The following is a 27,979-nucleotide window of genomic DNA, read 5'->3' as shown; positions in this document are numbered from 1 at the left end:
TCCAAGCAGTTAGCTGCAGTGTTTTTAAGTTTGGATGCAGGGTCTTGTAGTTGTTCTGCGTTAGAAGTAAAGGACATAGAGGTAGATGCCATGAATGTGTCCGAGACATGCTTCTCAGTAGCGGGTACCAATGTTGCCTTGGCCAGTCTGGAGCTATCAGAATTACCTTTGGCTGTTCCTCTCTGATCTTCAGTAGAACTTTGTACATCAAAGGAAGAGGTGGAAAGGCATATACTGTCAGGTCCTTCCAGCTGAAAGAAAGGGAGTCCACCCTCCAGGCAAGTGGGTGGTATACTCTTGAGCAGAATTTCTTCAGTTGGTGGTTGTGTGGGGAGGCAAACAGGTCTATCTCTGGCATTCCCCATTTCTTTGTTATGGTTTTGAAAATATCTGGATGCAGCATCCATTCGTGAGCATCCGTGGTAGTCCTGCTTAAGCTGTCTGCTAGTGAATTCTCTTTTCCTGGTACAAATCTGGTCTGCAGTTGGATGTTGAGATTCAGGGCCAAGTTCCACAGGTCCATTGCCGTCCGGCATAGAGGGTATGAATGTGTGCCTCCCTGTTTGTTTATGTACCACATGACTGTGGTATTGTCCGTCCTTATCAGCAGGTGTCCTTGCTGGATGAATGGTCTGAATGCCTTGATTGCATGTTTCACTGCCAGCATCTCCTTTAGATTTATGTGTAGATTCAGCTGGTCTTGTGACCATAGGCCTTGGATACACTTGTCTTCCATGTGTGCCCCCCAGCCTAGGTCTGAGGCGTCCGTGGTGATGGTATGCCCTGGATGTGGTTTGTGGAAAGGCAATCCTCTGTTTATCTGACAGGCCTGAGCCCACCACAGGAATTCTTTTTTCAGACATGGAATGATTGGTATCTGGGCTTCTAGACTGTGTCTGTGTTGAGACCATACATTCCTTAGGTACCATTGTAACTTTCTCATATGCAGCCTGGCATGTGGGATCAATATTATGCAGGATGCCATGTAACCCAGGGCCTGCAGGACTTTCCTTGCAGTAAGCTGAGTTTGTCTTGTTAATGCCATGAAATAGACTGGTAGTTGCTTTTGTTTTTCCTCTGTGAGAAAAGCCATCTGAGTTATTGTGTCCAGTTCTGCATCCAAAAATGTTATCCTTTGGGATGGCACTAGTCTTGACTTTTGTATGTTGACTGTGTATCCCAAGGCTTGCAGCAGTTGTATGACATTGGCCAAATCCTTTATTAATTTTGTCATGTTGTCCGCTTGTATTAGGCAGTCGTCCAGGTATGGGTAGATTTGAATTCCCTGAAGCCTGCAATGAGCAATTACTGATGCCAGGCATTTCGTGAATACTCTGGGTGCAGTAGATAAGCCAAAGGGCAATGCTGAGAATTGATAATGCTCTGATCCTGCAAGAAATCTGAGGTGTCTTCTGCAATCTGGTCGTATAGGGACGTGCAGGTATGCCTCCTTGAGATCTAGAGTCACCAGCCAAGACTCCTTGCCCAACATGGGAAGAAGTTGCTGTAGGGTCAGCATTTTGAATTTTGGAACAATGAGGTATGTGTTCAGTACGGACAAATCGAGAATAGGCCTCCATTGATTTTCTTTTCTTGGTACAAGGAATAGTCTGGAGTAAAATCCTTGGCCTTGTTCCATAGATGGTACCTTTTCTATTGCTCTCATCCTTAGTAAACTGATGATTTGTTTTAGAGCCTCTGATTTCTGGCCTGGTGGAAGGTTTGGCATTCCTCTCTTTTTTGGTAGAGTGTGGAAGTGAAACCTGTAGCCCTTGTCTATTGTTTGTAAAGTCCATTTGTCTCCTGTAATACAATGCCAATTTCTTGAGAATAAGGCTAGCTTTCCGCCCAAAGGTGCTTCCAGTTGTTCCCTGGTAGGCGGAATCAGAGCCAAGTCATTGTGTCTGTCCTGTAGAAGTGGTTGCAGTCGCAGCTGTGGCGGCACTTCTTTGGTTGGCAGGTTGCCACTGACGACCCCTGTAGGCACCCCTAAACTGACCTCTGCCTCTTGGGCGTCTATTTCTGCCTCTCTGTGCTCTGGAGGTGTCTGGAAAGGACCAATTCTTTGAAGGCCAATTTCTGCTAAACCTCGGAGGTTGGACCTGCAAAAAATCCTTGACTGTTTGGACAGATTTTACTTTTTCTTCCACTTTCTTTAGAACCTCCTGTGCAGGGGAGCCAAACAAACTTTGTTTCTCCATAGGGGCATCCAGGAGTTTAGACTTAACATGGTCTGGTAAGGATTGTTCTTTTAACCAGGCATGCCTTCGAATCACTGCTCCAGTCATAGCTGATCTAAATGAAGCCTCCAGTGCATCATAGCCACATTTTAAGAAATGATTACTGACCTGCTGAGAATTGTGTACCAAATCCTGAAGGGACTTACGGTCTAAAGGTTCAGGAGAGGCCAGCTTTATATTCAGCTGATCTAACAAAAATTCCTGGTACTGTATCATGTGAAATTGACAGTTTAAAGCCCTGGCAGAAAGAGTAGCAGATGTATAAACCTTTTTACCCCATCTCTCTAATGCTCTAGATTCTCTTTCAGATGGTAGTGGGTTTTTGGCGGAGGCAGCTGCAACACCTTTAGGGCCCTGAGAAATGGTTTCTGTGTCTGCAGCATGAGCCTTATACAAGTGGTAGTGAGAATCTGGGACCCTGTAGTATCTGTCAGGCTTTGCAGGGGCCGGGGGAAGAGAATCAGGGGCAGTACTGGCATCATTGTATGCATCATCAACAACTGATAGTACAGGTGGAATGGCTAAAAGCCTATGCTGTGGTAAGTGTAAAAACGTCCTTAGCCTTTTCCTAGACTCAGAAAAATCCTGACCCTGCCATTGGAAGTGTTCCCTCATTGAGTGTAGGGTTTCCCCAAAAGAAAATTCTTCTGGAGGTGAGGCAGAAGGAATGGAGTCTTCTGCATCAGAATCCTCATAAGGTGAGTATGGGCCTTCCTGATGGTCCGATACATCTGAACCATCCGAGGAGTAGTCAGAGGACAGAGGTTCAGGGGGTTCAATCCTAGGCCTCTTTTCAGGAGGGGGTTGTGAGGCCCTGTCTGGGTGAGGATGGGTTCCCCTGATCAGAGAAATAAGGTCCTCAGCAAGGCTGAGAATCTGGGAACTTGAGGTAGGCCTGTGAGAGGGAGCTTTTGAAGGTAAGGCCTTGGAAAGTTTGGCTGCTTTAGCCCTGGAAAAGGCCTTGATAGACATAGAAGCAGGGGGTCTAGCTGCCCCACGTGCAGGAGTAGAGATGTCCAACGGAATAGTGTCAGACAACTCTTGTGTGCCTGCTACTTCAGCAGGAATTTCTGTAGCCAACTCAGCCGTGGCCTGTGTGGCCTCGGTTATCGGAGGCATGCTTTCGGCCAAAGGGAGAACCGAGGTCTCGGTTTCAGCCGAAACCGAGACACTCGCGGTAGGCCTAACCGTGGTTTCAGCCGAAACCGCGGGCCGCGAGTGTCGGTCCTTTTCTTTGCGTTTTTTAGCTAAATGTGTAGTCGGAGTCTCCGACGGCATTTTATATGCAAAAGTGGAGCCAAAAAACTCTTCTGCAAACTCCGACCGACGTCTAAGAGTCCGTCGGTTGAAGGAAGCACAGGCTAAACAAGCTGATACGTCGTGGTCTGGGCCTAAGCAAGGAAGACAGTAAGAGTGGAAATCCTTATGAGGTATTTGTTTCCCACAAGTTAAACAATTATTTACTTTGTCTGACATCGGCTGAGGCAAGAAAGAGTCCCCAACGGGGTACTTAGCTTTTTAGAAGTCTTCAGTACGTTGAAATCTCTGGATCTGACAGACTGGCACTTGCGAACAGCTTCTGCTTCGGGCACCGCGTGGCAAGAAAGACTGAGGAAAATGGCGTCGGTTGATGCCTTTATACCCCAGCAGCTATGACATCGGGTGAAGTGCGACATCAGCCGAGGCCAGACCCAGACTTTGGAATCCGGCCGACCGAAGGGCTGCCTGAGGCAGGACAACCCATTTGTTATGACTGCAGATGCATTCTTGAAGGACATCAGGAAAAACAGCAGTGGTCCTGAGATTTTAGGACAACAAATTTCCCAAGTTTCCTTTAATAGAAGTAGAAGACAATTTTTATATCTGAAAAAATTAACATGATACATGACAGGATAAACAACTCAAATTCTATAAAAGTAGCTTTTATTTTGGCAATAAAGTGAAGCCTACCTCTTTGCATGGTTTGCAAGTATGGTTTCCTTGCAAAACTGCCCATTTCTATAAAACCATGTCCCACTTCAAGCACCTGAAAAGGTGGCAATCCTACAGAGAATCATTTACTGTTTGTAATAGAAATAAGTCATCTGCATACAATATAAAACCAAGGGATTGGAGATCATCTGTAAGATAATTAATACATAAAGAAAACAGAATGGTACCCAGAATTTAACCTTGTAGCATTCCAGTATTCAGGGTGCTAAGCAATGATAACAGGTTGCTAGTATGAACTTGAAATCTTCTATTCTCCAGGTAACTTTGGAACCACATGATGGTGTTGCAGACAAAATTAAGTTTCTTCAATTTCTTAAAATGAATACTGTGGTTAACAGTTTCAGATGCCCTGGTTATAGCTGCAAATATCCCAGCTGTGAACAGGCCATCATTAATGTTACAAAAAATGGAGTCAATTACAGTGAGTACGGCAGAAGTGGTACTGAAGGTATTTCTAAAGCCTTGCTGTTCGTCTGATAGCAAGCCATAGCTATTAGGTCTAAAGTAATTGATAGTTTTGGGAGAGGGTATTTTGGGCAGAGGAATTATGATAGAGCGTTTTAAGTCTTGAAGCATTATGCAGGCTTGAAGCATAGTGTAATACTTTTTATTACTTTTGTATTATTTGAAATCTTCTTATTTATGCTGTGAAAATATTGTATATAAATTCTGTGTGCGACTTTCGGAGCTTTTCTCTCCGGACCTCTACTGAAAATGGAAATATATCCAGTTAGACTAGCCCGGTTAACAAATGTAAAATAAAAAATAAATAAATTATTCCTGTTGAAAGGGAGAGTGGATAAATGTAGGCTAAGCGTCTGACAATTCTATCTCCTGGGTAACTTTGGGAAGAGGAATTTTTTTTCAGGATAGTGATGGTTTCTTTTACCGAGTTCTCTAAAAACTAGAAAGTTGCTGCAAATTCAGCTAATGGATGTAGTGTTGGTTGAGGGAGGTTTGGGGAGTTGTGCTGAGATTGTATACTGAAAATGATGACGTTTCTGTACTCTTTTGACAGGGAATCCTTGTTGTTATATTTTGAAGTTGTGGATGAGTATTTAGGTTTTGTGAATTATGTTAATTCCTTTATTTCCTTCCCAAACTGTTTCAGATTTCTGCTAGCAGTAGTTTGCTTCCTTCTTTAATGCATGGATTTGGACAAATTAGTTGCTGTTCTAGTTTGTTTTCTTTGTGTTTGATATGTTTGGCGATGGTTTGAACTACCAGGGCTTTGTTTCCAGGCTGACCATGCCTTAACCCTCGGTTTTGTAATGGTTTTAATTATCACTAGCAACACAGTGTTATTTTTTATCCCTCAGTCTCCTCTGTGAACACGGGAAGAACAAGTCTTGCGTGGAGATAAGGGAATCGGTAAATCTGTTGGATTGTTATGAGATATAAAATGGACCAGTCAAAGTCTAACAAAATTTGTTTTGAGATAGGAAGCCTGTGACTTGGGAATGGTAGACCTATTACAATTTATGGGGCGATCTTTATCTTTTTTTTTTTCTGAAAAAACAATTGGAGAGAACAGTGCAGTGATTGCTTAGTGGGTTAGGAAGAATAGACAGGCTACAGCAGCAGTATCCAATATTTCTAATTATGAGAACTAGGCCCTGCAGGGAGTACATGTAAGGATCTGTGGCAGGTACAGTAGCATTATGCATTCCCATATCGGTGTTTAACTCTAGCAATGTATATCTTGATTACCCACGTATCTGCAGCTGTCATCTTACCTGCCACATCAGTATACATTCTGCAGCTACAATTCATGTTTCATGAGTTCACAGATGCCTGCAAGCCTAGACAACACAGTGGATGTCATAGGTTGGTCAATTTCCACTCTGCTTAACTAAAGTTCTAATGCAAGTGCTCAGGACCTACTGGGATAATGAACTGGCACAGACGTGCTGGCCAGCCATTATGACACCAGATGTTGCAGAAAATGGTCTATAACATTAATGTTGTGAGAGAGTGGGAGGGTGGAATCATGCATCAATGTCACAGGAATACCAATGACACAATAAGCAGTACCGAGACAAATGCATGGTCCATGATAGCAGAGAGTGGCCTCTGGGGGATATGTCCTTGCATGGGGACAATAGTACTAGGATTATCCCATGAAGAGTAGACACTGGCACAAGGAGAGTACAGCCCACGTACATCTTGAGGGATGATGAGTCAAGTTAAAACCACAATGCGCTAATGTTTTTTTTTCCAAACACCTTTATTGAATTATCACTTATGACATAGGCAAATTTACATTCATATAAAAGTAATCAAACTGTATTAATATAACAAACATTATACTTCACATATAATGCTATATATGATATAACCTAAGCAATATTACATAAATTATTCAATTCCTGCCTTTTTTTAAACAATAAACACCTTTACTAAACCATCACTTACTACATAGTCAACCATACATTTTATAACATCTTTTTAGGGTACCACTACACATACAGACCACAGAATCCTACGCATCCTCCACATATATTTTCTCACAGGAACATCATATACTCAGCCACATTAGGATGCCAGTAGACGCATGTATGGGCTATACATTAATTGTTGCATGAACACCCTTAGCTTGCATGCTACTGGGACACAATTTTAGCAAAGGTAGATAGGCTCACTCTGATGTTTCTTATGTGCATATTCACAAGCCAGACTACTGCTACACTGACACTTCTGAAGGCCGGACCAGAACGACATGTTGATGGTGTAACCTAAGAAGAATCTGGCAATAATGCAGAGAAAATAAATACTAAAGCCACAGTCAGATACACACTGGCACTGTCTGTCTCCAGGTTGGGTGGACATTTATTTCTTTTTTTTATTTTATTTTACATTTGTTGACTGGGCTAGTCTAACTGAATATATGTCCATTTTCAGTAGAGGCCCGGGGAGAAAAGCTCCACATAAAAAACAGATAGTTGCAACTATAGATACAGTACACTTTTAGACAATACAACTGTTTACATAGTAACAAAGTAATCATGAGAGATAACAAAAACAATTTTATTTATTTATTTATTTTTTTAAAGACCAAACAATAATAAAAGAAAAAAAAAACTATACAGAAGGGAGTGAATACACATCACAGAAGAAAAAAAAATATTTACAAGACAGGGACAGGTTAGGCAGTGACACATTCATAAAGGCAGTGACACATTCATAAAGTCAAGCTGGGTATGATCACCCTATCCTATAATAGTTTCTAAGAAGAATGTACATTCTCAAGTTGGGTAACTGATCAGTTTAACAGAGGTGTAGGGAGGAGATGGACTTAAATGTAGCAATGAAGTAAGTAGTATTTAGTGCGAGAACCTAGGATAACAGGAAGGGGATTCTTAGTCTGGGTTGGTACATGTGCATAGCCAGTGGATTGTAAGGTATATTTTGAGTTTCTTTTTGAATAGCGGAGTTGAAGAAAGAGATGTCAGTTCACCGGGAAGTAGGTTCCAGGTTTTTCCCACGGTGTTAGAGAAAAGTGAATCCCCTGATTTATTGTTGGGTTTTTGTCTGGATACCAGTAGTTTATTTGCTGAGCGTAGGTTTGTAAGATTTCTATATGGGGTGATTAGTCTCATGAGTATTGGTGTATTGCTTGGATGATAAAGGGTCTTATGGGCAATAATAGGTTGCTGGAATTGAATTTGATTATGCAGCTCCAGCCAACCTAGTTGTTTTAGATTTTGGCAGTGGTGGGTTCTGAAAGGTGTACCAGTTGCAAATCTGGCAGTGTTATTGTAGGAGGTTGCAAGTTTGTTGAGGTTGCTTTTAGATAGATTTGTGTAAATAGGTGAGGCATAGAGAAGAGTTGAGATAAGGTGGGTGTGGGCAATAGCAGTTCTAGCTATGGGAGTAAGGAACAGTTTAATCTTATAGAGGGAGCCTAGTTGTCTGTTAACTGATTTTACTGTGGTGTTGATATGAGTATCATAGTTACGGTTGTGGTCTATTGTTACTCCTAAGAGTTTGGTGGTAGTGTCAGGAGATATGACAGTGCCGTTATTAGATTTGATAGTGAAGTCAATTGGGGTGGACTTTTGTGTGGGAGTAAAGAGCAATAATTTTGTCTTTTTGGGGATAAGGAGGAGACAGCACTGTAAGAACTATTTGTCTACTAATTCAAAGACATTTTGGGTGAGGGACTGCAGTTCAGTGGACCAGTAGCTGTGCATATTAATGTGGAGTCGTCTGCATATTGTATGCATGTAGCTTTTGGGATGTTTACCTTTAGATCATTGATAAAAACTGAGAATAGAAGAGGGCCAAATATAGAACCTTGAGGTATACCAAGGGTGACAGGAAGGTGGTTAGATACATTATTATCCCAAAGCACTGCCTGTTGCTTGTTATCTAAGTGGGATTTGAACCACAGTAATGCCAATGTATCAAGTGAGAGGGACTTAAGTATATTCAACGCTAACTGATGGGTGACCATGTCAAATGCTTTTGAGAGATCAATAAAGATTGCGGAGGAAAGAGTGTTACTGTTATGGTTTTTGTTAATGTGATCAGAAAAGGACAGGAGGACAGTGGTGGTGCTATGGAAAGGCCTAAAGCCATGCTGAGAGTTAGCTAATAGGCTATTTTGGAGAAGGTGGTCTAACAGTTGACGGTGGATGCATTTCTACATAATTTTAGCTAAGGGAGAGAGTAAGGCACTTGGACGAAAGTTTGAGAGTTCTGTTGAATTACCGCCTTTGTGTAGGGGGATTATATGGGAGATTTTCCAAATAGATGGGATGGTACCTTCTGTTATGGTTCTATTTATTAGGATAGAAATAGGATAGGCTATAACTGTTGCTGCTATTTGCAGATATTTGGCTGGTAATAGGTCAGCAGAGGGGGTAGATGGTTTGAGTTTTTGAAGAAGGGTACAGATGAGGGATGTAAGAACAGGATGTAGTTGAAATGAAGGCAGTAAGTTAATTGAGGAGGAAGGCAGGTTAGAGGATACAGGAGGTAATGAGTTAGCAAGTGATTGGATGGCTTCGTTAAAAAGGTATTAAAGGCATCAGCAATTTGTTTGGGATCCTCATGGGCTATTCCTGCTGGGGTTGGTGTCTTGGAGTGACCCGGATATAGGAGTCTATTGATACCTGTCCAGAATTTTTGTGGTTTATGTTGGTTAGTTTGTTGAAGTTGAAAGCAAAAGTTTCTTTTATCTGATAGTACTGATGTTTTAGTAGTATTTCTAAGCTGCTTAAATTTTATATGATCAGCTGGGTTTTTAGTAGTGTGCCATTTGGCCCATATTTTGTTTATAAGTAGAATTTTCTGCCTAGTTTCTTTTGTTAGCCATGGAGCAGTTTTTGTCCTGTTCCTAAGAATACAAGTAGGTAGGGGCATGGTAGTCCAAGATTTCTAATAATTTGGTGTTGAAGTATGTCACTGCATCCTCTAGCTGGAGGTGTTTTAGGGGTGACCAATCGCATGCACTATGTTCAGTTTGGAAGCTTTTAGGGTTAAAATGTTTATTGGTTCGAGTGGTTCTATGTGCGTTTGGGTAGAGAATATTATATATGTTAGTGAGTGATCGCTAATGTCATCTGGCAGGGTGCCTGCTTTATATGTTAGGGATTGAGTATTTGTTAGAATCCAATCTAAGGTGCTTTCTTTATTAGTGGGTTTGTGAATTCTGGTAGGAGAGGTGATAGTTTGGGAGAAATCATGTAGGTTTATGTGGTTAGTAGGATTAACAGTAGTACAGCTATTCCAGTCTATATTAAAGTAACCTAGCACTATGGTTTCTTGTGGGTAGTTTGTGGAAAGCCAGCTAAGGATATTTTCAAGGGTGGTGATGTTATTACCAGGAGGAAGATAGGAGCATATAATGTAAATGGACTTACAGGTGTTAATTTGAAGCTTAGCGATAAGGATTTCAGTACTGGCATCTGAAGGTGACATCCACCTGCAGTATAGGGTGAAGGAACAACCTTGCCCATAGATGAACCTGACACTGTACAACCTGAGTGCTCACCATCTCCAGTGGAAGGGGGCTCTTCTATGGCTCTGAGAACCAGTGATGCCTCCCCTGTGGCTGCAGTAGAGGACAGGTGCACTGTGTCCAATGCTGGTAAACTGACCACAGCTCAGTCTTATAGTGGTGTTCACTACTGTCATGTGGCACCCTTGACCCCTGACACATAGGGGGCACTTAGGATCAGTCAGTAAATATGTCATATATCCTGTAGACACAGGCTACTGCTACTCAGTTATTCATGGAGTAGACTGCTGTGTTGTGTGGTGTGATACTCATGAAGATACTGCTTAGCAGCATCAGCAGCTCTGTCAGGACATGCAGTCCATGGAAAGAGTCATGATTAGTCTTAACAGGTCCAAGGTGGCACACATAGCTTCCATTTCCACCTGCATGTAGAGGCATGCAAGTGTCATCATTACAGTCGACACTGGTAACACTGTATGTGGTCGATGCTGGGTATGTAATCTAGGTCATTGTTTAAGGGGACAAGAAAGGTTATACTGTTACTTTTATGTGGGTGGTAAAGATGCCTAACCTCTATTAGTGAGACACTTCATTAGTGTACTTCATACCAGGTCATAGCAGCACATCATTCTTGTTGTGGAAGGCCCACAGTCCAAATTCCAACCCTGACACACAGTACCACATGTGGCCACAAGACCCCTGTCTCCAAGTCTTATGACATACTCCCCCCACCCAGTTTATATGGGCAGTCATATGCCACTGTGTCTCTCAACACTTCTGCATGAGATTGTGAGTATGACCATCTTCACCCCATCCTGTGGGGTGTATGTGGAGATATTTGATGTTTACCTGATTGTACACTGCCCAGCATAGCCTTCAATTTACACTGTATGCAATATGTTTACTGTGTGCAACACTGCACTACAACTGTATGCTTGTCATGGCTCATATCCCTGGAATAAACAGTGTTACTTCAGTTTTTCTGTTGTGCTTTGTGCATGTCCCTGTTCTGGGGTGTTGTGCAGAAATTGCTTGTTCTTGTTGAGTGTCACTGTCACTGGCAAATGTTACTTCACTTTTTGCTGGAATTTTTTAATGGAATTATAGACAAAACACTCAACAGAAAAGAAGCGAATAGGAACACAGAAGTATGCACCCTTCTTTTACATTTCGAATTAGACACACAGTGCATTTAATAAACCTGTTACTGTTGTGGTCTTGAGACGGAAATTTTCTCTTATTTTTACCTATTTGTGTTCACTGCAGATGACATACATGCCATACACATGAATCGAAGGAACTCCCTGTGTCTGCAATGCAGTTGTACAGATGACATCACTTAGCAAGTCAAGGAATGTAGTATTTTTTGTTCACATACTTCTGAGGATGCAAACCTCTTGGGGGATTTACTGCTATATGTGAACAGTCTGTGTTCACCTAGTACCTCAAGGAAATGAGTGATGTCATAAACACCACTAATAGTGATGGCTCTTTCCTATGATGTGCTGGGAAATCAGACATGCTCATTCGCAAGAAGAAGCATAACCAAGACATTTGTAAAGTATTCTAGAGGCAGAAGCCTATAGAAGCCTAAGGTATACATAACATGTCCACAGTTCATCGATAAAAGGTCCCTACAGCTAGGAACTTGAGTGATATACATATTATGCAATCCTGTACATTCTGCATGTAGGTGAAACACATCAACCAAGCTGTGAAATGATACATACATGGAAATGGGCAACAATTTCCAAGTCTGTGAAACTGTGACATATTATCCACTACTGAGTCCATTTCTCTTGTCACCTGCTGCCTCTTTGTGCTAACCGATGAGAACTACTGGCACTGACTTCTAATAAATGGTGATGCACAACTGAGCATTTCAGTTGCCCAAAACTTTGATATTTTTCATATGCTTTGCTACTTTATACTGCCATGCAGATTTGTACAAATTCTGACACCTAAGACTATGAACTGAGAATGTAATACAACTGACTGCATACATTTGCTTGCCATTGTGGCCTCATTTCCCAAAACACCTTAATTTGTACGTCATTATGTAGTCTTTTTCATACATTTTATACTGCATAATTTTCCTTGCTACACAGTAGAGCAATCTGAAACCAAGTCACTACAGCCCTGTATGTGGCCCTTTGCAGCCCAAATGCGTGCTGTGTAGTGTGTAACTGACTATGACTTCCATCCAAAGTATACAAACAGCTGTACATCCTATAAAGCAAGCTAATTTACTATATCTGCTCTAATCCACATCAGACAGCATTGTCTTTTGTCAGCACCCAAAAAAATACTTCACATTGCATTTCAGTTATTGCATAGAGCGCAACAGGCATACTGCGTATCGTGAGTGGTACAATGCTTTAATGCTGATGCTCCTCACTTCTGGAGTCTGAAGTTCAACTGTAACCTCTGATTACAGTTTTGTGAAAAGTCTACATAACAGTGTCCTCTCATATCTATAAATAATGCAAGTCACTTACTTCTATTAATTTATGCCACGCTGGTACGGCGGTAGAGGTGGTATCTCACAGCAAGAGGTTCTCCCGTTCGATTCTCGGCTGGGCTTGGGAGTGCCTTCTGTGTGGAGTCTGTATGTCCTCCCCGCGGTTGGGTAGCATTCAAAAGACATGCGTGCGTAAATGGGCGTGCCTTCGTTGAAGGTTGGGCATTGAGCTGGCACCTCGGCATTTCGTAAAAATCTACTGCCAATCATTAGCGGACCAGAGTTCCGCTGTGGCGACCCCTTACCGGGAAAAGCTGAAAGACAAGCAAACTCACTTCTATTAATTTCTCTTCCCTGACTTTCTCTCTTAATATACCACAAGTTTGCTTCTCTCTCACTTTAAATTGCAATTCCTGTTTGTATTATACTAACTTACCTTAAATTTCTCTATAAAATGGCTAAAATTTCTCTTGCTATTAAATCATTGTCATATAACTTGTACCTATTCTTAACCAGTGTTTTCATGATATGTCTAATTTGGAATAATTATTTAAACTGTAGTTGCTTTTGTATTATTTTTAAAAAATGTAAATTTATTGTTCCTAAAATGTTTCATTAGCAACACGGTAAAATGCAGATTATGCTTAAAAAAGGAGCTTACTTTCTTTACTAAGCATTGTTTTATGCCTTTTCCATTCAGTAGTCTCACTACATGTAAAGCAGATACAAAATAACCACACCCCCCCCCCCCGGCTATCCAAACCAACTTGACTTCGCAGCATGCCAGGGTCATAGCCCCACTACATGTAAACGGGTAAAAAATAACCACACCCCCTGGCTAGCCAAACCCACTAGCCTTTTCATGCATGCCAGGGACAATGCTTGGAAGCTATGGCAGGAATACAAAAACACCTGTGACCTACAAAAGTTCAAAAAACTTTGCAACCAAGTTAAGAAACAAGTCATCAAAGACAAAAAACAACACTACCACAGGCTTCACTATAATCACCAACAGAACCCACAAAAATTCTGGAGCTCCATTACATCATTACTTAATCCAGGTAAAAAAAATAATCCCTGCCCCCCCCCCTGAAAAATGCCCTGAAGAAATAGCCTCCCTTTTCAATACCGTCTTTATGAACTCTACTGCCAACATCGTGCAAATTTTCCTCAAACTAACCCTTCCTCCTCCCACACCTCCACACTCAGTTCACCCACCCTTTGCAGCTCCCCTCCCAATCCCTAACTCTCATCAGAAGCCAATACCACCCCCTCCTCTACCTTTACCCTAAAACCCACCCCCGCCTCAATCATAAAATGCCTACAACTTAAACTAAAACCCTGCTCCAACACCTAGACAATCTACCTTCAGAATACCTAAAAATAAAAAAGACTCCAACATGTACAGCAAAGACAATCACCAAACAAAAAATTAAAACAAGCAATTAACTGTAGTAGTTGTATTCTGCTGTACAGTTAACTGTTAACACATGCAGCTCTAACTATACATACATATATCTATCTACATATCTATATATATATATATATATATATATATATATATATATATATATATCTATATATCTCACACACACACACACACACACACATATATATATAGGTCTACATTAGAAAAAAAAAAAAAAAAGAAAGCAAGCACATTAAAACATGAGATTAAGTGGGGGGCTGTGCCCCCTACACCCCCCCTACTTAAATATACCTACTCCAAAACCGCACTACAGTGCCGAAAACGGCAAAGTACCGAAGCGGCTAAGCGAATTCTTTCCCAGGGAAAGAATTCGCTTACATGCCGCTTCGATATTTTGCAGTTTCGATTTTGTCAGTTCGACCAAGACACATTCAAAAACATGCATCTTTGGTCTGCTGATAGGAACCCTATATATATATATATATATATATATATATATATATATATATATATTATACATATGTAGATATAGATATAGACAGATACACATATACATACACACACCCACAAACGCCCTTGCATAAAACTCATCACATATCCATTCATACACAACCACATAAGCACATCTATATATGCCACTTACCAGGAAGGTGATGCACAACAGGGATTCCAAGTTTCCTGAGGTCGTCAGCATTTCCAATTCCTGACAGCATAAGAAGTTGGGGAGAGTTTATTGCGCCTCCACTTAAAATGACTTCCTTATCTGCATACACCTATAAACCAAATGATGACAGACACCCATGGGTAAACATGGTGATAAGTAAAGCCAGATTAATGCATAGATTTTCTAAGTAACTGCATGCATTCTGCTGACTAGGCAAAGTCGACAGACCAGAAGGCATTTTGTCCAACAAAGAACCAGACAGTAGGGCCCACATTACACAACAGAAGACATGGTATTAGAACTGTAAGGTAGTAGATAACAATCTGATGGATGGAGAGGGAATCAAAACATTCAAAAAACTATAGCAGCTCCCAAGTGATTTGAAATACTTACACTTAGGAAATGCAATAGTGCTAGGTACGTCACCACTTTTTAATACATCCTAGCACTCAATAAGTTGAGTTTCAGTCTAAAAACAAAGAATGTTAGGTTCAACAGAGCACTGCCATATCTACTGTGTGATGATTCTTTAACCTGAAAGTTCACAACAAATGTGAACACAATTAGAAACTACCACAGGGAAAACATGACTTTCTGTGAAACCAAGTTGACAAGCATAAAAAGGAATCAAATTCATAAAAAAAGGTAACCAAGCAGACAACACTGACATATGAGCAGGGCCAACATATAACACAAAAACTGTGACAGTCCACCTCTACCAAGATGCTAAAAATATTCACAACTGACCTTTCAGTGTCATAACTCTCAACTTCTTAGTGCACAAAATCTGGACAAAGCAAAAAATAATGGGGGGACAAAGGCCTAGAAATAAGGACATATTTTAAATATCGCTCTTATAAACTTAGAAGATTGCTAGAATAACAGGTTTTGCATTTGTATACATTTTCAGAAGGATATGAAGTCTAAAACTCAAATGTCCATCATTATTTTGTAACTTCAGTCCACAATGATTTGCTAGAAAATGAAAAATATTAAGAACAACCGGCCATAAATATGAGGCAAAAATCTGGACAGTTGAGAGGTACGGTCAGTGTTAACTTCTACAACCTCTAATGTTCAATAATTGTACTCATAAAAAAACAGAAGGTTCTTCATAAGAGAGACTGTGCAGGGTTTGACATCAGCTCACGAGTTCCCTCAAAACTAGAAAGACATACATACATAAATCTATAAACAACTAACAAAAAATTTTGGTATCTTTGATTTGTGTCCTTCTAATGATACCTGACTACACATAATTCTTTATTAAGTTTAATCTCACCTGGCCCATTTGTCCGTTGCTATCATTTCCAACAAACTGCTTAAAATTTTCCATTACTGTTTGATTACAAATCTGCAGGCTCTTTCTGAACCCCACAATTTGGCTTCTAAGATGGTCTCCTTTGAGTAAATGGTAATAATTGTTTTATGAATGGGAACAAAGTGATGTTAATTTTTGGTATGCAAATTACATGCTTACTTCTGATTCAGGTGGTTGGGGGTTTTAGTTTTCAGGAGTGATTAATGATCTTTTCATCAAAATGGTGTGATCAGCTTAAATGAAAGAAAAAAGTGGAATTAAGCATACTAAGACCTGTGATATTTTGGGGAATACTCACCAATGCAATAAGATTTTGTAAAACTGAGCAGATCTATCCCTGTAGTCCACTGGATTATTGGGGATTTGAAATCTAAGAAAGCACCTTCTAATGTGTGATAGCTGAGAAGTTTGATTGAAGTGTTGGCCTTCTGTAAGGTTGTGGTGCAATTAGTTTTGCTGTGGGTTATTATCCTTCCAAGGAAAAATGAAACTAGACATTTGTTTCAGTACAGCTAGCCTCTTAGCCTGGAAGGAGCTGAAGTCAAAGTAGCTGTTATTACAAGCAGATAATGGAGAACACTTACAATGCCAGCATTAAGTGACATAAGCAAAACCAGCATCTGTGTCCTTGACTTACGCATGGCCAATGTGATCTCCACTATCCCCAACATTTCAAGATTATTTTTAATCTTAAGAACAAAAATACCTTTTTGTTGCTTCAAACTTGTTTCTAGAGGTGCTTTGTGAAGTTACTGGGATTGGTGTTATGAAAATGTTGGAAAATACTTAAAAGACACCAGACAACCTACTCCCTCAGTTTCACAGCAGGATGGCCATCCTGCTGTGGCCATTAAAATCGACCTTTTCAAGGCGCTATAAGTGACAAAAGTTGGTCAACATTTTAAATTGTTGAAACCCACATGGTCAACTAGGAAGAAGAAACAGAGTTCCAAAGAGATTATTGTACACTGGGGATCAGGGAATAGGCCCTTTTCCCCACTGTAATGCAATCTCAGAGTTAGTAATATATAATTAACAGGGGGTGAGGGGTGCTAAGGGGCTTGCCCCTCTGTTAAAATGCTGTTGCTTCTTCCTTGCTGACTTTCAATATTTTAAATTGTTGATCATATGGTCTCAATCATACAGGTTTTGACAATTTAAAATTTTGACCAACTGAAGTAGAAACAAATATATACAGCTTGGCAATGATAATTTTTTTCTGATCACATTTAGCCATTTTAACTTATAAAAAAGTACTTATGTACTTTGCATAACTTAGCATTTGTGTTATCCTATGCCATCATTCATCACCATAGGTTCTAGGATCCAATATCAGATCCAAGTCGGCAACATACTACAGACAGATCCAAGGCTCTAGCTCCTCCCTCTCCCATGATGACCTGCTGTCCTCTAACCTCCAGATAGAGTTTGCTGTAGAATTCCTAAGGCTACCCTTGCAAAACTGGGAGGAAAACTCTCCAACTTCCTCCATGATCCACAAAGTAGGCAGATGGCAGGAGAACAAAATGTGATGAATGATGACATAGGCCAACAAAGATGCGAAGTTATGGTAAGTACATAACTCTTTATCTGATGTTATCCAAGTCATCATTCATCACCATAGGGTCAGAGTCCCCAGCTACCATTTATCCTGGGAGGCCTCAAGGATGGACATTTCGGAGCACTGTGGGCCAAAGGAAGTCCTGGTCCTAGAAATCAAATCTATCTTGTAATGAGATATAAAGGTGTGAGAATTAGACCAAGTGGCAGCAGCACATATGTCATCAATAGAAACCCTGGCCAAAAAGGTTGAAGAAGTAGCCATGGACCTTATAGAATGAGCCTTGTTTCGTCCTGGAATCTCAAGATGTTTATGGTCGTACACTGCAGCTAGAGATCCATTTAGAGAGATAGTGACCTTAAACACCAGAAGACCGCACCTATTAGGGGAAAAGGCCACAAAGAGCTGCTCTGACTTGTGAAAACCTTTGGTTCTATGAAGGAAGAACCATAATTGTCGTTGTATGTCCAAGGTATGTAGAATGTATTCTCCTTTGTTGGAATAATTGGGAAAGAACACCGGTAGCTGAATACATCGGTTCAGATTTGATTCAGAAACAACTTTGGGCAAGAAGGAGGGATTCATCCTGAAAGAAACTCTGTCCTTGTGAAAAATCATATAAAGAGGAGTAATGGTAAGAGCTTGCAGTTCCAAAACCCTCCTAGATGAGGTTATAGCAACCAGGAAGGCTGTCTTCCAAGACAGAAATTTGAGATTGTAGGAACTACCAAGCTCAAAAGGACACCTAGTCAGAGACTGAAAAACCAATGTAAGGTCCCAAAGAGGTGAAGGATGTTTAATCAGTGGTTTAAGCAGGAAGACCCCTTTCATAATTGCTTTACAAAGCCTAGATGAAAAGGTAGACTCACTGGTCTCATGAAAGTTAGAAATTGCCGCCAACTGAAGCTTGATGGTAGAGAGACTTGCTCCTGCTTGGAAAAGGGAGGACAAAAACAAAAAGTATTTGAGAAACAGAAGCAGAAAAGAAATCCATATTCCTGCTCTTGGACCAGATAGAGAACCTCTTTCACTTGCTACTATAAACATTTCTAGTAGAAGGCTTCTGGGAGGCTACAATAGTAAGCTTAATGGGAAACACTAGCCTGGACTGCTTTAGAATCACTGGAATAGGAGAAAGGGTCTGAAGGCTTGGGAGAGGAAGCCCTGATGGATGGGAAATTAGATTCTGACAGGGATCCAGTACCCAGAGCAGATACTTCAGATGAGATCTGATGGAGGGGAACCACGGCTGACAAGATCAGAAAGAGGCAATGAGGATAAGGGATATCTTCAGGCATTGCACTTTGCGTTTTCTGCAGAACCTTGGAAATTAGAGGAACAGGAAGATAGGCATACAGGAGACCTGGAGGCCAATTGTGGACTAGAGCATCCCTCGTTGACTTCCCTGGAGGGTGGATGAGGGCAAAATACCTGCTGCACTTGTGGTTGGCTGGGGTGGCAAACAGGTTGCAACAAGGCTGACTCCAATGGTCAAAAATCTGCTTTTCCACTGAGGAATTGAGGAACTACTCATGAGGACTCAAGATCAATCTTCTGAGCCTGTTGGTCAACACATGGGAGTCCCCGGGTATATGCATTGTAAGAAGGACATGCCCAGAGGACATCACCCATTCCCACACTATCATGGCTTCTCTGCACAATGGGTAAGATTGTGTTCTCCCCTGCTTGCTGACATTACAGACCATAGTCATGTTGTCTGTCTGAACTGCAATCATCCCTTGAGGGAGGTAGTCCTGAAAGGCTTGCAGTGACAGAAGAACTGCTCTCATCTCTAGAACATTTATGTGCAACTTAGTCTCTATGGGGGACCATGCACCTTGGATGGTTTTCCCCTGAAAATGCCCCACCTCACCGCAACAGGGAAGCATCCGTGGGCACTGCAGCCTTGGGCATAGGGAGAGAAAAGGGCCTGCCTAGACTGACATCCTGAGATTGAAGCCACCAAAGAAGGTGTTGTCTGCACATAGGTGTCAAGCTTTATGGTCATGGTCAGGAGATGAAAAAGAGCCGACCATTGAACCACTGAGATCCACTGCAACACCCGCATGTGGTACCTTGTCAGGGGAATGAGATGAATGGCTAAGGCCACAGTTCCAAGGGCTCGAAGAACCACGTGAACCGGGGGACATGACAAGTCTAAGATCTGTGTGACGTGATCCTGGATCAACTGAACCCTGCATAGAAGTAATGCTGCAATCTCTGAAATGGAGTCTAAAAGAACTTATATGAATTCCAACTGTTATGTGGGGACCAGATTGGATTTCAAAAGGTTGACAGTGAGCCCCAACTGACAGAAGAAGGGAATAACATACTGGATCACTTGTAGCAGTCGATGCCTCAAAGGTGCTGTGAGGAGCCAATCTTCGAGGTACGGGAAGACCTGAAACCTCTGAAGCCGCAGGTGAGCTGCTACTACTGCCATACATTTGGTAAACACACAGGGGTCTGTAGTGAGACCGAATGGTAGGGCTCTGAACTGGTAATGATCGGCCCCTAGCCAGAAGTGAAGAAGTCTCCTGGAATACCTGTCTATCTTGATGTGATAGTAGGTGTCCTGGAGATCTATGGAGCACATCCAACCATTCTTGCATAAGAGAAGCAGACTGGACTGAACAGTGACCATCTGGCACTTTAACTTCTTGACTGAAAGATTGAGCTCACTGAGATTCAAAACAGGACATAGGACCCCTTTCTTCTTTAGCACTAAAAAGAAGCGAGAATAAATACCGGATCCTCTTTGTCCTGCTGGGATCTTCTGGATGACTCTTTTTTAAAGAAGTTGTTGAACTTCTTTGAAGGTCAACTCCTTCTGACTGGGTGGAACATTGGGGAGGCAACTTCTCATGGGAGGGGGTTCCAAAAAGGGAATGAAATAGCCCCTGGAAACGATGTTTAACACCCACTGATTGGAAGTGATTTGTGTCCAGGCTAGTAGGTGTAGTGAAATGTGACCCCCGACTGCATCCAGGGCAGAGCAGCCAGGCAATGCTTCAGGAGTGCTGACAGGGCTGCTCAGAGAAGGGTTCCCTGAAGCCCTGATTCTGCAGACCCCCCCCCCCCCCACATCAAGGGCAGTATCGGCCATTGAAACCTCTCCCCCTGCCTCTGAAAAAGGAGTAATCAGGAGCTTCCTGGAAGGGAGACTAAACTCGAGAACCACATTTTCCTAGTTCCTCACTGGGTCTTAGAGAAGGACCTCTGGGAGTAGAAAGCTTGATCCTGACAGCAGACAAATTCTTCCCTTCCTGCTTGCTGTGGGTCAAAGTTTCCTTCATGGAAGGCTCAAAAAGGGTAGAACAATTGAAGGGGTGTTGGTAAAGGATGCTTTGAAGGGTTCAGCAAACCTGCATAAACGTAACCAAGCATGGATGCCTCACAATGATGCAGGTACCTGCTGCCTGAGAGGTAGCTTCCACAGTGTTGGAAATTAACCTCATTGAAGAGTTCACAAGGGACGTCATAGTGGATAGCTTGGGGGACACCTTCTTAAAGTCTTCTGCTGGTAACAAATCTGTATGGGAAATGGAAAGCTCTTGGACCAAATCCCCTTGGAGGCAGGTAAAGTGTGCCAAGTAATTAACCACTCTCAGCCCAAAGGTAGCTGAGGTGTACACATGCTTCCCAAAAAGGTCTATCGCCTATGGCTTCCTGTTTGGAGGATGGACCATGGAGCTCTGCTCTGCCAGCTCCTTCTTGGTGGCAGCAACCACAATGGCATCGACTGGGACACCTTTGCTCCAAAAAGAATGGTCCACAGGAGGGCTAAGAAATTTGCCTGCTCTTTTTGGGACTGGCTCCACCATGCCGGGCTCCTTCCAGGTCCTGCTGGCAATCAAATCTACTAACTCATCAGCAGGCGGGGGCATGCAGGAGGTAGACGAGCTCATCTCGAAAGCCTTCAGAGACACAGACTCATCCAAAGATGGGGGTTGGGGAGACTATCCACCCTTCTGCTTCAAGATTTCAAGGATGTCCGCAAAGGAGACATCGTTGGGCAGAGATCTGGGGGAACCATCTCCTTCATCGAGGTCCGTGTCCTTGGTGAGGGACTCCACAGGGGAGTGCAAGTGCCTCCTCTTGCACTTTCTCTTATGATGTACCTCCACCGTGGGGGGCTCCGGGGAGGACTTGGAAAAAGTAGGAACTTTGAGAGGGGAGGGAACCCTCCTGAAGGCTCACATGGGAGGGCTGACCCTGGACAGGATGGGAGTTCTTACTAGCCGAGGTAGAGAGAGGCAGGGAAATGAGGTAGATGAAACTCTAGCCCTGGAGAAGGTCCTCTCTACCACCCAGAAAGCCGAGGGGCTGGAAGTGGTCCCATCCCCCATGTCCGAGGGAGAAGTCCTCCAGAGAGGAGGAATGAGGCTGGAAAAAGCACCACTACCCCCAGATGATACCAGTCAGCAGCTATCGAAGGCCAAAGTGCCAAGGGGAAGGGACCAGTCTGAGAAAACGGTACCAGATCCCCCCCAGTTGAACCGGCATCGACCACTCTGGCACAGGGCTCACTCTGGTCCAAGGGTGGAAGAACAGAACAAGCTGGGGACCCTGATGGGGTTGAGAAAAGGGGGATACTCGGCCTTGCTAGGATCTGACCATGGGAGTCCGGGTCCGAGATTCCAAAGCCACTGGAGCTGGAAGAGGAGAATGAGTAAAAGAGAGGGGCGAAGTCCTCCTAGCCAGATGGGCAGGGGAAGCCAGGAGCCCCAATTCTATTTGGGCCTTAAGGAAGCTCCTCATCATCCTGTAGATGTCCGAGGGTAGGAGACTCCTCAAAGACCTTGAGGAGGAAGAGGAGTGAATTGACTTAGAGGGAGATCTAACTGACTTGCTGCGGTGTTTGGGGGTTCGCCTCCAAGGCCTCGGAGCCAAATGAAATGCCTGTCTGGGTGTACATGGAGTAGCTACCGCCTCCAAGACTATAATCAGATCTGACAATCCTGTTGGACCCGAAGGCCAAGCTGACATAGTGATCAGATCTGAAGCTAGCCTGACCCTGGTCAGCTCTGACGGCCTCTGATCCGGAGAAGCCCTGGATCTGGGAGATGGCTCCATGGATGCCTGCTCTGAAGACCTTGGATCCAAAACAGACCAGGCTGGGATCAGATCCAGGGAACTAGGATCCAACAGCTGCAGTTTCATAGAAGGACCCAACTGTAGGGAAGGGGCCTTCCTCTTTGAATCTGCAGTGGAAGCCTCCGAGGGGGAAACAAAGGGTCCCCCCTGAGCAAGACCTTTCATAAGGAGTTTGTTGCAGCACTCTGTCAAAGCCCTGGGGTTAAATGCAGCACAAATGTCACATTCAGCCACAAGGTGCAGAGTGCCCAAACAATACAAGCAATTCTCGTGGAATTGGGCATCTTCCAACTGCACGAGGAGAATTTCTTAAAGCCTGAGGTGTTATCAGTCATATCTAAACTAAGAAACTAAGCACACACGCACGCACACACACACACACACACACACACACACACACACACACACACACACACACACACACACACACACACAAAACCCTAACAGCCAAGCCCTAATGGCTAAGGGAAAAAACGGCGCCAAAAACTATTACTAAAACTAAGCTCACTAAAAAGCTAAACTAAGGGAAAGGAGGTACTATAAGAGGGAATACACACTATAAAAACCCATTAAACTACAGAAAACTACAAAGAATTTAATTAGAAAGCACTTATCTGTAACCAGAGCCAAGGAATCATGTCTGCATAGAAGTACAGCAAATGGGATCTGTAGGTAAGGGAGAAGCAAGGCATCATGGGAGAGGGAGGAGCTAGAGCTTTGGATCCATCTGTAGTATGTTATCGGCTCAGATCCAATATCGGATCCTAGACCCTATGGTGATGAATGATGACTTGGATAACATCAGATCTATCATTTTTTATGCTGCTTTCTTTTAAGTTTTGCACTAATGCTACAACTGATAACATAGGTTTTGCAAAACATTCTGGTTCAGAGATAGTTACTAGGCACATAATCCAGGAGACTATTGAGAAGTCTATCCCAATTTTCCAACTATCTCAGCACCCTAACTGGTTAAGTGACTTGTTCAAGGTCACACAGTAGGCAAATGTAGGCTAAGGGAATTAAACCTTGTATCAGAAGAAGCAGCTAGTTAAAGGCTCATACCCTTAATTCTCTGTGCTAACTGCCAGATATGGGGGGGGGGGGGGCTTGAACTCACAGGCATTATCACAATGTGAAAACAAAGCCGTAATATCTTGATCCAGTTCTACAATTACTGATCCTTACCAAGATCCATGGTATACACTTGGAAAAAGCCCTGACTGTGACCTAGAAGACCAAGGACAGAATAATAGCACTACTGCTGGGGACGCCAATGGGGGTGGGAGTGAGTAGCTAACACAGGGTCACTTATCCTGGTGACAGAGAGGCATATGAGCCAGGGACAAGTGCTTGGCTTTGTCAAGCAGCACCCTCATACTAGCCTTCATGGAGCAAGTGCTAGAACATGCACATTCTCATGAAAGGCACTACAGTCCCTCACATATATGAATGTCCACATCAAACACTGCAGAGGGATTAAGAAAAGGAAAAGGGAAACAATACATTATGACTGCCTGGATGATGGCCTCACCCTCCATTTACTCTCTAAAGCTTTTTTTTTGTATTCTTTTCATCTCTGCTGTAGGGGAACCATCAGCCCTCCCACACATTATGGACCCAACTTTTGTTCGCCCTTATAATGAAGGCCAACTGCCGGAGGGCATCATTCAGGCAGCCATCAGGGTCTTCTGATTTTAGGGCCCAAGTTCCTCACCTGGTGGCTGATGTATACCTTTACAATGCAAGGGCCCCACTGGAGATTCTCCTCTCAATATCTGCATGCACACATCTGCACATGCTCACCCCAGAAAGCTACTGCAGCACTACAACCTGGCAGAGCTAAGAAGATCACCACAGGCCATATTCTCAATCTATGTTCCTAATACACTGACAGAGCCCATCTTACAGCAGATCAAGACTCCTTCTCCAGCCAGGATGGGCAAGCTGGTATCAGCCATTCATGTCCACCCCCACCTCAATGTCAGCTCTTCCACTGCCTCATGCCACCATTTGAATTCAGGTCATCTCTAAGACAGGGCTTCATTGCTCTATGAAAAAAACTAATTCTCATGCCTCTTTGTACCAGTATGCAATTAAAACAAATAGTCTATGTATGTCTGCTTGTTATTATTATTAAATTATGGTATAGTTATAAAAACTCTTCTATTATCATGTACTACTCACTCTACATTGTAGTTTGGCCATATGTCTCATTATTTTGTTATGTTTGCTCATCTGCGATCTCATGAAGCATGCTAAAACCATGCATATTAAAAACAACTGGAAAGCAATAACTGAATGCTCTATCAATATGTGTGAAACTGATATGTAATTGAAAACAAAACTTTTTAATGGTGAGCTTAAATGCGTGAAATAGCACGTTTTAGCAATGCGACAAATGTATCGCTATTTTTTTTCCAACAGGATCAATAACTATTTCTGTTTTACTCATTTAATGTCACTTCCTTTCTACAGTATTACAGAAGTAGTAGTCACAAGTACAATTTGAAAGCATAACCATGCTTACTTTTTTAACTTTTCCATCTTTAACATATTCAACTCCTACAGCTTTTTTTCCATCAAACAAAATTTTTGTCGCCAGTGTCTTATGCTCTGCAGACAAGTTTTTGCGTGATAAGGCTGGGTGAAGATAAGCAGCGGCTGTGCTCCATCGCTGGCCTGAAAGACACACACATATTTTGGATCAACATTTCCGCACTACATACTGAAGTTACTATGACCACGAGGTTTGAACTTATCATTGAAATTATACATGCACTGGCGTTATTAACTTTGCTGCTGGGCTGGTCCATGCAATGTGCTTTACCAATATACTAACACTTTCATTACATGCTAGGAATTGCTAACTAAAAACAGGTTTCCTTTATAACTTGATGAGTGTAAGAAATCACTGTAATAAAACTATTTTTAAGCATTTAACTGTCACATAGTTCCAAACATTATTAATCTGTCTGCACCACCTACTGGCTTCATGGCATAATGAATGTACCCCTTCCTGCACTATTGGCAAAAATCTTTTTATTTAACAACTGTATGAAAAAGAAATACTATGTAAAAAAGTGGAAAAGGTATATAGGAATCGCAAGAATAAAACTGACCAACCTACATAAACTTTACATACTATCTACAAACATATTAGAATGGAGTCAGCAGAAGGGAATAGGAGCTTTACAAAGTCAGTTATTGACTGCAAGTTCAAATATTTATATTTAGCATGCAATAATAAAAAATATATTTTATCCAGTTTAACAAACAATACCTTTGTACACAATTTTATGTCCTAATCCATAATCCCTTGGTATTAAAGTGAATATGAGAATCAATATCATCACAATTTCACATGCTCAGTTTATGAACATCCTCTCATGAAATTTCTGCGGTCCTTGAAATAATGTATTTTAATCCATGTCACAAAAGTAACCGATTATTGCACAATGCTATATAACTTAGAATTTAATTTTATGATCTATGCCTTAATTTGGTGAAGGATAATTCAAAAACTGACACTTTAAACCAGAAAGTCTGAAATACATAAAAATAATATAATGCAAACAAGCCTTGGTATGTAAACAATAAAGCTAAGGTGGACAAAGATACATAAAAAAATGCAAGCACATATGTATATTTCTATAGCAAGTTTTGCCTCAGTACTCTGGATACTAGATCTCTCAAAGAGTTAAGGACTGATCAAAAAAGTATACTTTCTGCAGTTTCTGTCCCCTGGCTCTGGTTACATGGTCTGGATATGGAACATCTATGACCTGGGAGCCACCTAAAACATCACTTGAAATCACATATAGATCTGCAGTGGATAACATTTGTTTTTGTCAAATCTGGTAAAACTAACTATGGATTATTGAAATGCTAACAGAAGTCTACTAGCTGGTCTTATAATGTAGAATCAAACCAAACAGCATGTTTGTTACAGCACTCAATACAAAATGGATAACCACACACAGAATGCTGGAAGTACTTTCCAAAAAAACAGGAAGTTTATTCAAACTGAAGCACTTTCATCTCCAAGTATTAATGAGATTTCAGCAGAATGAAGTCTCATTAATACTTGGGAGTTGAAAATGCTTAAGTCTGAATAAATGTGTTCTGTGGAAAGTGGTTCCAGTGTGTTGTGAACGGCTAACATTATAATGCACCCAGGTAAGCATATCTTGAGTTTGTACAATATTTTTTAAGATCATTGATATTTGTTTAAGATCTCCATAAAGGGGGAGTGACTACAGACCCTGGGAATTATCACCCCATTAGTCTGACGAGTCTGATATGTAAGGCTATGGAGTGCATCATCATGGACCTAATTAACAAGGATATAGGGAATCTTCAATCTCTTGATCCCATGCAATTTGGTTTTGTAAAGGGTAGAGCATGCCTGCTCAATCTGGGTGACTTCTTTGAGTCAGTCACCAAAGCTGTGGATGAGGGCAAGGCAGTTCATACAGCCTACCTTGATCTGGCCAAGGCCTTTGATACCATTTCCCACTCAGGAATTACTGACAGACTCACCAAACTAGGCATCAACCCCTATATCACTAGGTGGGTTGCAAATCGGCTAACAGATAGAACCCACAGTGTGAAAGTAGCCGACTCCAAGTCAAACTGCTGACCAGTCATGAGTGAAGTCCCACAGGGATCGGTCCTGGGTCCTCTTCTGATTGGCATCTACTTCTCAGACGTCCAGGCCAACACAGAGGGACTCTAGCTGACCAAGTTCGCTGATGATTGCAAGCTGGGAGCCATTATTAACTCAAGTGATTTAGACATCCTACAGAAAGGCCTCACTGAGACCAAAGACTGGTGTCGAAACCATGGCCTTAAGCTTAATCCCAAAAAATGCATCGTCATTCCCTTTGAGAAAAACTCAGTTCCCACTAATTACCACATTGATGGTAGCCCACTGAAGGCGTTATAAGCGATATCGGGACACAGGTTGACAGCAACCTCTCCTTTGACCACCCCATTGCCACTGTGGTCAGAAAGTCTTTCTATGTGGCACATCTCATTACCAAGGGTTTTGCATCCAGGAAGAAAGAGGTCATCATCTCTCTCTACTTTTCCCTCATTAGACTAGTCATCGAGTATAATGCCTCATTTGACATGTACCTCACTAAACACCTACAACAGCTGGAAAGGCCACAAAAGTACCTCATGAAGAGGATCCTAGGCCTTAAACACATACCCTACATGGACAGACTCAGCTTTTCTCTGTTTCA

The 27,979-nt window shown here is 42.1% G+C and overlaps 1 protein-coding gene across 1 annotated transcript in view; it reads right to left on the bottom strand.

Annotated features, from left to right (window-relative positions):
- The window catches only part of CHDH (choline dehydrogenase), a 312,713-nt gene that overhangs the window by 115,905 nt on the left and 168,829 nt on the right, over positions 1 to 27,979 (bottom strand). Inside the window, exons 3-4 of the mRNA XM_044077617.1 lie at positions 25,261 to 25,412; positions 14,731 to 14,860 (exon numbers count right to left, since the gene is read on the bottom strand). Coding sequence (XP_043933552.1) covers positions 14,731 to 14,860; positions 25,261 to 25,412 — 282 coding nt within the window. The remainder of the gene's footprint in view (positions 1 to 14,730; positions 14,861 to 25,260; positions 25,413 to 27,979) is intronic.

This window comes from Protopterus annectens, chromosome 7.part0 (assembly GCF_019279795.1).
Source record: "Protopterus annectens isolate FY-2018-M chromosome 7.part0, PAN1.0, whole genome shotgun sequence".
In the NCBI taxonomy this organism is placed as follows: Eukaryota; Metazoa; Chordata; order Ceratodontiformes; family Protopteridae; genus Protopterus; species Protopterus annectens.
The sequence above is the reverse complement of the archived record's forward strand: the minus strand, read 5'-3'. Positions and strand labels throughout refer to the sequence as shown.